The 13,268-nt window shown below is 36.6% G+C and overlaps 1 protein-coding gene across 11 annotated transcripts in view; it reads left to right on the top strand.

Moving 5' to 3' along the window:
* The window catches only part of LOC138336597 (dentin sialophosphoprotein-like), a 77,456-nt gene that overhangs the window by 58,281 nt on the left and 5,907 nt on the right, over window positions 1–13,268 (top strand). For 6 of the 11 annotated variants that reach the window (XM_069286163.1, XM_069286149.1, XM_069286134.1 and 3 more), the window contains 11 exons: window positions 69–240; window positions 1,916–2,091; window positions 2,502–3,498; window positions 5,010–5,234; window positions 7,480–7,617; window positions 9,378–9,656; window positions 9,844–10,030; window positions 10,714–10,752; window positions 11,530–11,637; window positions 12,834–13,018; window positions 13,202–13,247. In XM_069286163.1, the coding sequence (XP_069142264.1) occupies window positions 69–240; window positions 1,916–2,091; window positions 2,502–3,498; window positions 5,010–5,234; window positions 7,480–7,617; window positions 9,378–9,656; window positions 9,844–10,030; window positions 10,714–10,752; window positions 11,530–11,637; window positions 12,834–13,018; window positions 13,202–13,247 (2,552 nt within the window). The remainder of the gene's footprint in view (window positions 1–68; window positions 241–1,915; window positions 2,092–2,501; window positions 3,499–5,009; window positions 5,235–7,479; window positions 7,618–9,377; window positions 9,657–9,843; window positions 10,031–10,713; window positions 10,753–11,529; window positions 11,638–12,833; window positions 13,019–13,201; window positions 13,248–13,268) is intronic. The other 5 variants (XM_069286179.1, XM_069286193.1, XM_069286187.1 and 2 more) reach the window with 4 other exon arrangements.

Raw genomic sequence — 13,268 nt, 5'->3', positions numbered from 1 at the left:
TTGCTGAGTTATTAATTTTTTAAGAATTTTAGGCTGATTTTATCATTATCTTGTTTCTCAATTCACAGTGGGAAAGGAAATACAACCAGTTGATGGATGAGAAAGAGATTCTGGCAGGAGAGGTAGTCAAACTACGGGATCGTCTCGAGGAGAGTGGTCAGTCGGAGAACAGGGAGGGAGAGAGTATGGGACTTAGTAACTACAGCCCTAATAATCCCTACGCCCTACAGAGGAAAATCGGTAAGTCTTACTACAGTAAAATGATCACTGTAATAATTACTAGACTCTCCTCTCCAAAGGAAAATCAGTAAGTCAGTAAGTCTACAGCTATGATAATTCTTACTCCTTCTACTGAAAAATATTTGGTAATTTATTTCACATTTATTAGCAGTGTTATGAAAAACATGAAAACCAACAAAAATTGCTTTTAAAACACAAATTTTCTTAAAGGCAAAACAACCAAAAAATATATTTCAAGTACATACAGTGGAACTTGGTTGATACGAACTCGGCTAATTCGACAACCTGGCTAAATACGAAGTAAATTTTTGGCCCGAATAACAAAAAACATACATAAAATGTTCTTATAACTCGAAATGAGATTTTTTGGACAACGAGCTCCCCGAAAATGCCGATTTTTTTTCCATAAATCTGCTGTAGAACAGCATTTCAAAATATATATCTCGGTTTTATTGTTATAATTTTGCAATAACAATCAGCGATTTTGACATCTCTCTTGTTCACATCATTTTTAGCTTTTTGAGCTTATGTCATGGCGCGGCGTCCGTCGTCCATCCGTCTGTCCTTCAACATTTTCTTTAAATCGCTACTAGTCATAGAGTTCTGCATGGATTGTAACCAAATTTGGCCACAAACATCCTTGGGGGAAGGGGAACAGAACTTGTATAAATTTTGGCTCTGGTCCCGGGGGGCAGGAGGGCCGGGGCCCAATAGGGGAATTATAGGTAAATCCTATAAATCGGTACTTGTCCTAGAGTTCTGCATGGATTGTAACCAAATTTGGCCATAATCATTCTTGAGGGAAGGGGAACAGAACATGTATAAATTTTGGCTCTGACCCCCCGGGGGCTGGAGGGGTGGGGCCCAATAGGGGAAATAGAGGTAAATCGATTAAATCGCTACTAGTCATAGAGTTCTGCATGGAATGTAACCAAATTTGGCCAGAAATATCCTTGGGAGAATAAGAACTGAGTTTGTATAAATTTTGGCTCTGGTCTTGGAGGCAGGAGAGGTGGGGCCCAATAGAGGAAATAGAGGTAAATCCTTTAAGTCGCTACTTGTCATAGAGTTCTGCATGGATTGTAACTAAATTTGGCCATAAACATCCTTGAGGGAAGGGGAACAGAACATGTATAAATTTTGGCTCTGGCCTCCCGGGGGCAGGACGGGTGGGGCCCAATAGGGGAAATAGAGGTAAATCCTATCGATCGCTACTTGTCCTAGAGTTTTGCTTGGATTGTGACCAAATTTGGCCATAAATATCCTTGGGGGAAGGGGAACAGAACTTGTATATATTTTGGCTCTGACCCCCTGGGGGCAGGAGGGGTGGGGCTCAATAGGGGATTTAGAGGTTAATGTTATAATTCCTTCAGAAAAGAAACAATGAACCTGTATTCAGAATTTTACTTGGCATTACAAACCAGGTGAGCGATACAGGCCCTCTGGGCCTCTTGTTATATGAAACTGGTCTGTATATACTAAGTAAAGAGATCGAACACTCGGATAACTCGAAGTTTTAACAAAGTTCCACTGCAGGTTAAGAGTGATGGTATAAGTTAGTGTACATGTTTTTTTTTGTGTCTTTGTATTCTTATAAGTAATAAAAATTAATTTGGAAAATAAAGGCACAACACTGTATTTCAACACTTCATGAACTCCTTGGCTTTCATTGTAGAGGAGTTACAAAGCCACGTACAGGATCTCCAGGAAGCTAACGAATCTGCTGTGGCAGAACTCTCCAGTGTGGAGAAAAAGTGTAAGGAACTGGAAGCTGAAAACGGAAAACTGTCTTCACTGAAGGACACAAATCTGTCCGATCTGCAGGCAGAGAATCGCAGACTGCATGATAAGGTACATTAATCAGATCATTAGTAGGAATTATGGGAAATATGTAGGCGGTAATTTGATAACACCTGTGTAATGAGTGGCCTTAGGGCAATGTTCTTATTGATGAGAAAATGTCTGACAGTTATTCCAAAAGGGAAACTCATTCTTAGTGTCACGTTCATTTGATCATAATTAAAGGTATTCAATTTGACAGTCACCAGATACTTATTTTTATGTCATGTTTATTCATGAGGATGCAAGGTCACCATACTCATTTATATGTCATGTTCATTCGATCTGAGAAAATTTCAAGTTCATTCAATCAGACAGCAAGGTCACTAAGTTTTTAGACATGAAATAGACTTACATGGTTGATAGTAGAAAAAGACAACACTCACTGATGTGTTTATTGATATCTCTCTATTGTTTTACAGATTTCTACTTTATGGGAACAAGGATATGGTGATGGAGATCGGCGACTCAGGGTCGAAGTTCAACAATTCAAAGATGACAACCGTGCCCTCAAAGAACGTAACTACAAACTTCACGAAGAAAATCTAGCATTACGTGAGGAAGTGTCACAGATTCGTAAAGTGCTAGAGGGTGCTAGCCCTAAAAAGGATGATTCTAAGTTAGGGTATATTGACGATAGACTAACTCATTCCGAGAGTAAACTACGCTATGATGATGATCGACTTGGCCAATCAGATCTCTCCAAATTGCGTTTTGCTGAAGACAGACTCAGCCAATCAGAGCGACTTCCACCAAAAGAGAAGTTACTTAGTCGAGAGGAACTGGACTTGACCTACAGGAGAGTTTTGGATAAAGAGTCAGAGGAAAGACCAAGGACTAGCTACGAAAAGGACGACCGCTTCAGGAGAACATTAGAAAAGGGTGAAGGCTTAAAGAGTAGTCTGAAAAAGGATGACAGGTTTTATAGACTGGAGAAAGAAGAAAGGTACAGAAGTGATAAAGATACTAAATATAGATCAGATAGAGAGGATTATAAACTTCTTAACACTTCAGATGGAAAATCCTCTCATTACAAGAGCTCAAGCCATCCTGATGATTCTAAATATAGATATGATCCTCCATTGGACAAACTTACACAATATGAGTTATCTAGGTCAAGGTCAGATAGATATGACCAGGACTACACAGAAAGGTCAAGGTCAGATGGTTATAGGTCAAGGCCAGATGGTAGCACATCTGGAGAAAAAGACTGTATAGGCTTGATTCGATATGATAAGCAAACTTCACCAGAAAAGCAGAGCTACCTGGACAAAACTGATCAAAGAGAAAGGGCCCTAAAGGACAGTTACTCTGTGGAAGGTCAGAAGTACAGCACAGGTCAAGAATATAGGTCACTGGCCACGTCTTACTCCGAACTACTCAAACTCACGCAGCAGAACTCTTTAGGAGACAAACGAGGTAAGCGCTCAAATCTTTATATCAAAGTTTCCATCTTATCCATCTGATCCTGACAGTTAAAGTTTTAGTTTAGTTTTTGTTAACTTTGATAATATTTGTTAGAGGTGAAGAGGAAGAATGTAAAATGAGCTAGACTATAGGTTGTAGTGTAAAAATAATTTTGATTTATTTGAACAATTTACAATGAAAAAGGCCATGTGTTATAGTTTATTTTTCAGAAATATTAACTGTCATGTTATTATTGTTATATGAATTTTATGTATATATGTGTTATATATTTTGTGTTACATTATGTATATGATGATTTTGATAACACCAACTATAGCACTATTTGGTTTGGCCTATAACTAACCTTACATTATACATAATTATAATGTTCCTTAGCGTTACATTATGTTACCAACCAACTAAAATTATAACTCTTTTAACTGTGTTATATATCAGAAAGAAACCTCTCCATTAAATAATTGTGGCTTCTTTCAAAATTGTATGTTCAGATTTTAAAATTCAAAACAATCCACCAAAATCATTAAAGTGAACAGATAAAGCAGGTTTGATTGCAAAGTATTTTTGAAAAGTTTATGACATTCCTGAGAAAATATAGGAAGTGATAGATCTGATACAATTCTCTTAACACTACCTATTATCTGTACACATCCTAAACTAGTTTGTAAACTAGTAGATTTCTCTATTGTTACCTTACATCCCAGGTACCTTCATACTGTATAACACATTAGGATCTGTCTGAATTCCGGGAATTTTAACAACTTTACACTTGTGTGAATATCATTAAATGATCTTAATGTATTCATAACTTTCTAAACTGTAAAGACATAGAATTGATCATGTAAAAATTTAAAAGTCCACTCACTCCTTCACTTTCATTATAAGCTCATCCATTCATTTCATTTAGAGCAGTTTATTATTATAAGGAGAGGGATCAGTTATAAGCCAAATAAAACATTTGTTTTTCCTTATGGATTACATATTGATTGGAGAAAGCTTAAGCACACACCCTGGCGACCTCTGACTTTATCGACCTCCAACCCTAACAATAATGGGTACACGGGTATATAGCTATCGTTTTGTCAGGCATCAATAGCTACAGTTTAGATAGAATGTTGCAGCAGAGCCATTTTAATATTTGATGTGTATGGAGCTCGATACCATGGTGCTGGTTTATTTGGTGTGAGATCTTTTACAACATGGCAGCTAGATTATTTGGTTTAGGTACAACTGAGGTAGATCCTGGGGTTTAAGCAAACATTGTACTTGTGTATTACCTTTTACTGACGTGGTGGTGAAGGGTGTGTGTGGTGAAAATGTTCATTGCCAGTTTTGGCCTGGGTATTATAGACTTGGACTGGTGAAGAGAAATGTTTTGGAACTCTTTCACTATAAAAGGTGTGTTTGTTGGTGATTGAGAACGATGTTGGAAGCCTTTAACTATAGAAACCCAGACTCTGACTTTGTACTGAGAGGTTACTCCATATATCCTCGCACCTTTGTAGAATGGTCACGATCGGAGGCTGACCTTCACGCTGCTCACACTAGGGGTCGCCCTGAAGCAGATCATCATGTTCATTCTAGAGGGCGCTCTAGAGATGCCCCAGAGAGGCGCTACTCTGGTTCAGCCCCGCGAGGCCGAACCCAGTCACCACCTCCATCCAGTCGCCATCAGCATGTGTCACGACCTCGCAGTGCACAGTTGCCACGGCCGGTCTATGGGTGGGATGGTATGTCGTCATGTCACACTGGTGTTTTTTATCATATATTCATACACTTACCCCAATATTTAACCACCTAGAATTGCTGTGCTGTTATAGTGGGGTTGGATGTTGTTTGGTTGCCCTGAGTAACCATTACTGTCCTCATGTCCTTGTGTGCTTTTTCCCTTGCTATAAATTTTTATATTTACATTTTCGTGTTTTATATCCTTTCCATTTAAATGGTAGATTGACCTTTTGACCTTTGAACTCTGCTGGTCGTATTTGTGCTTTACCATATATATACATAAATATATTGCATGTACTTTTATACTTTTAATATTAAATGACCTTTTGTCAAGGCTTAATCCTGTATTAAACCTATTGAAACCAACTTATTGGTATGTGTGTTTGTGTAAAGGCTTACATATCTTTACTGTTACAAATCTAGAATCCTTGCTTTTTTATGCGAAATTTCTTAGACAGAAACAATAATACAACATGGTCAGTGTTATATGGCAGTTCTTGTTGTATTAATTGTTTATAAATCTCTCTCTCTCTATCAAGGATTCTAACTTTGTAGCCCCCCCTCCCCCCCCCCCCTCCCCCCCTCTCCCATATATCTATACTGATTTCTTAACTATGACTATATTTGGTGTGCGTTAGTAGATATAGACTCTATAACAAACATATATACTGCATGTTTGCTCATGGTACTGTTTTGTAGGATATAGTATATTCAGTCGAACTCTGTTTACTTGAACTTGTATTATCTAAATACAGTCAAACCTGTCTATAAAGACCACTCAAGGGACCAGGAAAAATTGTCTTTATAGCCAAGTGGTCTTATGTACACGGTAAATTCTGTTGAAATTGTCGATTTGGGACCCCCAAAAAAGAGGTCATATGAAGCAGTTGGTTTTTATACAGAGGTGGTCGCTAAGACAGGTTTGACTGTACCTTGTTCTCATTTTAAGTATTTTGTTAGTACTGAATAATATTTTCACTTATAGTACTGTAAAACAACTTTCTTTTATGGCTACTAAATTTTGTGATTTCCATTTCAAAACAAGTTTGCGAAGATTAACATTAATTTTGTGGAATTAAAAATTGACTGTGAATTCCTATCAGTATCAATGATTTAGATGTCAATTTACGGAGGTAAACTTCCATGAAATTGAGAAAGTAAAACACAGCTGAAAGAAGGTGGTTTGCAGTATTCATAGCAATTGTTTACATTTTTATCATGGTCACGTCAACTTTGAGTTTACAAGGTTTCACTTTATATGATTCCTCGTAATGTCATTTGTGATTAATGAGGGGCAAATACCCTGATATGGTTACCCATATATAGGCAACCATAAATGTACCGGTATTTAACAATATAGATCTGAGGATCTAATCAATGATATTGTATTTCCTTCATGTTATTTGGTTCATCAAGAACATTGTGTTTAAACATACAATCTATACACATGCTAACAAGTCTGTACAGGCATTGGAGAATAAGTATTACCTTTATAGACATATGACTTTTATGGTGATGTTTACATAGTCCAACCTGTCTATAGAGACCACAGGGACAGAGAAAACTGACCTCTTTAGACAGGTGACCTTTTAGGCCAGGTTACTTTGATACATAATTAAGTCTGTCAGTTAGGACAAGTGGTCTTTATATAGAGGTTTACAGTTCAACCTGACTATAGAGGCCAGCAGACTGGCGTTTGATACAGATGGCCTGTATAAAGAGGTTTATATACAAAAGTTGTGGTGCATAAAGAACCAATCAGGTGACATCATAACTATGGAATTTATGGACAGTTTGCAAACAGAAGGAGCTGTATATTTTATCTGTGTGTTGCATGCTACAGTAGAGCTTTTAGTGCATGCAATCATTCAACAAAAGTTCTTTCTTTTCAGGGGATGGGGGGATAAGTGGTGAATTTCATGAAAGTACATGGTTAATATTAATTAATTAGTAATTTATTTTTAAAATTGTATTCATCTTTTGAATTGGATATTGAAAGTAAAAAACAATGTTTAGACAAAGTGGATCATTGATAGAATAGTTTGCTTGTTTTATTTAAATTTCTGTCACCAACTTTTAATTGGTTCAGTCCAGTTTTACTATGGCACGATATCATTTAACATTGGAACCTATATGCGTGTATTGTCATGTGCTTTGATGCTATTTTACTTTTTTGAAGTGTTTTAAGTGTAAACCTTGACCACATATTTACTGTGACTCTGATAAAATGTTTTTTATTTCAATCAGATGAGCTGCATAGACGAACAAATTCTGAACGAAGTGACTCTACCGCAGTGCTGACCGCTGGGTACTCGCGGTCTGATGTAGGACCGCCCCCTCCCTACCGCCCTAAAGACAGTTACGACAGGAGGGATACAGAAAGAGGTGTGTATATCAGAAAGAAAGAAAAAGTTCATTTACATTTATCTAAATGATCGAAACATACCTACAGATAGACCTATATCTGTAACCCAGATCTAGAAAACCAATCAGATTATTACTGTATTGTAAATACCAGCCTCACTATAATGTACACCCTATACATTGTACATAACTCTCTAGTTACAGGAGGGGCTAATGTACACCCTATACATTGTACATAACTCTCTAGTTACAGGAGGGGCTAATGTACACCCTATACATTGTACATAACTCTCTAGTTACAGGAGGGGCTTATGTACACCCTATACATTGTACATAACTCTCTAGTTACAGGAGGGGCTTATGTACACCCTATACATTGTACATAACTCTCTAGTTACAGGAGGGGCTAATGTACACCCTATACATTGTACATACAGTTGTACACCCTATACTCATAACTCTCTAGTTGCAGGAGGGGCTTAATGTACACCCTATACATTGTACATAACTCTCTAGTTGCAGGAGGGGCTAATGTACACCCTATACATTGTACATAACTCTCTAGTTACAGGAGGGGCTTAATATGTACACCCTATACATTGTACATAACTCTATAGTTACAGGAGGGGCTTATGTACACCCTATACATTGTAAATAACTCTCTAGTTACAGGAGGGGCTAATGTACACCCTATACATTGTACATAACTCTCTAGTTACAGGAGGGGCTTATGTACACCCTATGCATTGTACATAACTCTCTAGTTACAAGAGGGGCTTATGTACAGCCTATACATGGTACACTAGTTTAGGATAAATGTGGTAATAAACCAACACACGAGAGGAGGGGAATATTTGAGTAAGAATTTTGTACTAAACATACATTATATGTACTGTCAATTTATCATGCCAATCACCTGTATCAGTTCTATTGATACAAAGGGAAGCTCCATAGCAAACATTTTATACAATTTAAAGGTCATTTAATATTTCTGTTGCCATTGAGTGGGGAGGATTCGAGCTTCGATATCTGTTGATCGCCAAACATAGTCAGTGTTCAAACACGTTTTATTGTGCTAGCTGTGGCTGCACTGAGCAGTTGTAACATGTTGGCCAAATAAAGCACAGACAATTATAGCGAATTGGTCAGGCAGCAGAAGACGGGAGAGTCTTGTCACAATGTAGGGTATTGTCAAGTGAAATTATCGTTATACTCTTTTTTTAACTGTCTTTTGTTGAGAACAAAAGCTGACTGTACCATTTTACAACACATACAATTCTACGTTTATTCTGTGTGTGCTTGGGTGACAGTGTGTCCCACGCCACGCCATTGGTAAGGACCGAGTCGACCCAGGTATAACGGGCCTACTTTTTAATTTATATACATAACTGTATATGTATACAGGTAACATTCTATGTGTCAGGAAAGTTGTGTGATCTCTTATTGACATTACTGGTGACATGTGTAAATTGTCGGCTCAGCTTTTGTACAATCTAGGATTTACTGGCACTCGGTGAAAATACTGTACGATATACAAAGATAACTTCAACACTTATGTTCTACATTTTCTTAGAGAAAAACATGTAGATTTTATGTTTGTACAACCATTGTGATAAAATTGTCATTAAATAATAGTTACATCTTCTGTCATTATGATTTTGATAAACTGCAGAAGATATTTGTAATTTCATGAAAACCTGTGCCCATATTTCAGTGAAGTGTGAATTTAATAATATGTATGGTACTGAAATAATATTGTTTTATGTTTTATCATATTTTAGATTTCATTGCCGCAAGAAAGAGCGCCTATGCTGACGAGAAAGGTGATGAGAGTGACACCGGGACCGATATCCTCGTAAATGCTCAGCCGTTTGACAAACAGATGGTGTCACCATCACCACAGCGATCAGAGCTACACCGGCGCCATCACTCCTCTAACCACCGTAGACACCGACGACGACACGACTCCCTACAGTCGGACGGGTCAGACTCCTCAGGTGATAACATCGAGGAACAGATTACCAGTTTGAGGCGGAGGTCAAAGTCTGCTGATGGCCGAGGTATAAATTCGTCATGTCAGGTTACTCAACATATACTTTCTCGAGTTTTATATATTAAGTGTCTTGTTTTCGATGAATTATGACTGAAAGCAATTAAGTTGAATTAGCATTTATGTCTAACAATCTGTGCTTTTTGAATTTTCATCTACATTCTGCTGGGTTATATTTACAAATGTTTTCCTTATAGAGCTGCGGAAGAGGTCGGCACCAACAGGCAGTATGGGAAGGTCCCATCCTCCGGCCCCTACAAAGAGCGGTGAAAAGCCAAACTTCAGCAAGACGTGTCCCCTGACTGGAGCAGCGGGCTTCCGATCGGTCACTCCGGGGGCCATTCCTACACAACACAATAAGAACATGCTGTCAGCATCCTCAAGGTAGGTCTCCATACTGTAATCTATTGTTGACCTTTCTTTGACTGATTACAGCATATTTGGCCCAACGTATAGCTAGTTACAGCATACCTGACAATGTTTTATTAATGCTAGTTACAGTTGACATGCTTTTGTTTAAAGTGAATTTTCAGTTAAAGGATAGCTGTATTGTCTTATTTACATCTTAAAAAATTATTTGTAACAGGTAATTTAGAAATGTCCAAAATACACCCGCTCAAAGTTACAGCAGATCTATCAAATATATAGAAGTTATTTTGCGAAAGAAATAGCAGTTTAGTAAATGTATTGCTGAAGTGTTTGGTGTGGGTTCAGCATTCTGACTGTAACATAGCATGGACTGATTCAGTTACATTTTGTTTATAACAGCATTTACCTGTTTTAATTTACAAGTGTATTTTATCTGCGTTTTCATGTTTTTGAAGTTTTCAAAACAATGTCTGTTACTGTAAGCACAATACTGCCTGTACTGTGATTTATTGTGGTCACAACAATCGTTATATCTAAACATGTCATAGTAAACTTACTTTGAAAAACATATTACCCCACGATGACCTATGTAGACATGGGAAGGCAATGCTCTGCTTGATGTATGTCCCACGATATTTGTTTTCCATGATGAAGTGTAATAACAAAGTAAAGCTATTTGTTATAATTAATGTTTACAGAGAGTCTGTACCGTTTATGCATCAAACCTACTACAGGAGGTTGGTGGCTCGCTTTTATGTGAGAGTTGTGTCCTTTTGTTGTGATTCTCTCTATATCGCACGGAATGACCTTGATGTTGTCAGCACAAGTTTAAAAAATGAATCATCAAATCATTAAAGTTGTGTATCAGTTCACATACAGGTTCCTTAATATAAAACAGTTACGAAAGATCAAAGTTCAATACTGTATTTAGATGTTTTTGCATTTTGTGCTTATTATACACACTGACATGTAGATGTGTATTTGATTTTCTTAATTACACATACTGCATGTTTTTTAAAGCTTTGTAGGAAGTTTTCAATGTTCACAGACATTACTTGTTTTGATTCCCTTGTCAGACATGTTTATGATGTCACTGCCGTGTAATGGAGACAGGAAGTATTATCCATTCTGTCCTGTCCTGCACTGGCCTTCCCCATCCAATATTGTCCAATATCCTATATTTATATTGAAAAGGGGACATAATGTCATAAGGTATATTTCTAGATTTTTTAAAAATCATTTAGCTTGTGTTGACACAAACTTGAATGTATATTTGTATCTGGCTTATAAAGTGATCTCTTTTTAGGTTTTTATATAGATTTTGTTGGCAATATATATACTCTGCTGTCCTGAACTTACTATCCTTGTGCTTAAAAACAGTGTTTAGGCTTGAGCTCAAACCTCATTATCTCACAAAGCAAGTGTACAAGAAACTGTATCAGCAAATGTCTTAGGCACCTGCTCGCATATTTCTATTAGAGTAGATCATTTGATTTGTTGATAACTTCTTTCAGTGCCAAATCGGCTCCCAACACAACTGACAACCTTCTGTATGATGAAGCTTACATAGAACTTCTCAAGAGTGCATTCGGTTGTGATCATGACAAAATGCCTGCACCAGGGTACACGTTTGTTACCAATTGTTGTGTCCCGTCGTTCTGTCCAACAATGTGCTTGCTTTAATTGTGGTACAGGGGAAATAACTCTAATGCTCGAATTGTGTCTTTTGTGTTTGTTAAAACACCAACTCTTCACTACCTTTAGCTGTTGTTGGTTGATATCTTAATTAGCAAATTTTTGTGTCAATTTTAATAACCCCATTATACTTCATAACTTTAACATCCCTTACGTTCTTCCCACAATTCATTTAAAGTTAATTTTGAATCATTTCAATCACGTAATATTGTTATAATTTACAAGGAACAGTGAGTTTGAATATATAAGTTTAAAAGAAATTTTATGTTGCCTTGTAATTTCAATTTGTATATAAAAAATGAGTCTGATTATAGATTTGGTCTTGAAGGTAGAGGTAGATCTTAATACATACAGAGTAATTTTAATTAATATGCATGAGAGAAAAGCATGCAAATGAACTGGCTGTATTTGACTTGTAATGATTATTGGTTTTGATTTTATAATGGTTTATCTTTAGAATTGGTGTGCAAAATGTCTAAAACAAATATTGATAATAATTAATGTGTTGTATGAGTACATAAACTGTGAGACTATAGTCCTGTGGAATTTAAAATATGTAATAAGACTGGTCAAGAAAGAAAATTTTGATATATACTTAAGTTTATATGTGACCTGTATGTTAAATTATTTATGTTCATTCATAATTGATTTCATTTATCAATATATTTGCCAAATTAAAATCAGATCTCATAAAATAATATGAACAAAACTAGGCAGAAGTTTAAATTGACACATATTTGCCCCTACATTAAAAGGACTAATATGATGGTTGACTTATTTATTCAGTTAAAGTTCACCATAATACTCCACTTGTTGATAAGATATATTTGATCTGTTTATGATGTGATGTGATTGTGTATTGACTGTGATAACTGTCAATAATATGTTTCATGTTTATGAATCTCTATCAGTAATTGAGGTTCACGTACTGATGAACCTGTTGCTCAAGGTTCACAAGTAAAAAATTATGAATTAATTGAAAACATTTGAAATTACTCTTAAAAAGATCATAGTGCTTAAAAAAAGCTTGAATTAAACAAACCAATACTCTGATTATTTATTTTATTTATTTTCAGTATATGTTAAAGTTGATTAATATGTATTCCTTTTTATTTGTTTACAGTTCCCTTGTGACTTTGACGACAGGGTTACGCCCCTTTGCTCCACGCACACCAGGTGACATACACATGGAGGACGTTGTAAAGTTCTCCCGACAGGGAGGTAAACTCAGTCAGGGGACAGTCAAGTTTGTTGGCCATCTGCCCGGACGTAACGATGTTTACCTTGGTGTGGAACTGGACAAAGAAGGTAAGTCTAGGGGGAGATAAAAGAAGGGAGGAAAAGGAACAATATCATGGGATAATTTTGTGAATGTTAAATGCTAAGGTTCCAAGGTCTCAAAAACGTATCAAAGAATATGTCAGAATTGATTTTGACGTTTGACATTATTTAAAAATATATTTCAATCTTTGTGATTTTTTCATACTTCAGAGGGAAAACATGACGGAACATTTGAGAGTGCCCGTTACTTTAAGTGGTAAGTTTTGTCATTAACTTT

Source organism: Argopecten irradians, chromosome 1 (genome assembly GCF_041381155.1).
Source record: "Argopecten irradians isolate NY chromosome 1, Ai_NY, whole genome shotgun sequence".
Taxonomy (NCBI): Eukaryota; Metazoa; Mollusca; class Bivalvia; order Pectinida; family Pectinidae; genus Argopecten; species Argopecten irradians.
This window is presented reverse-complemented; position numbering and strand designations above follow the sequence as displayed.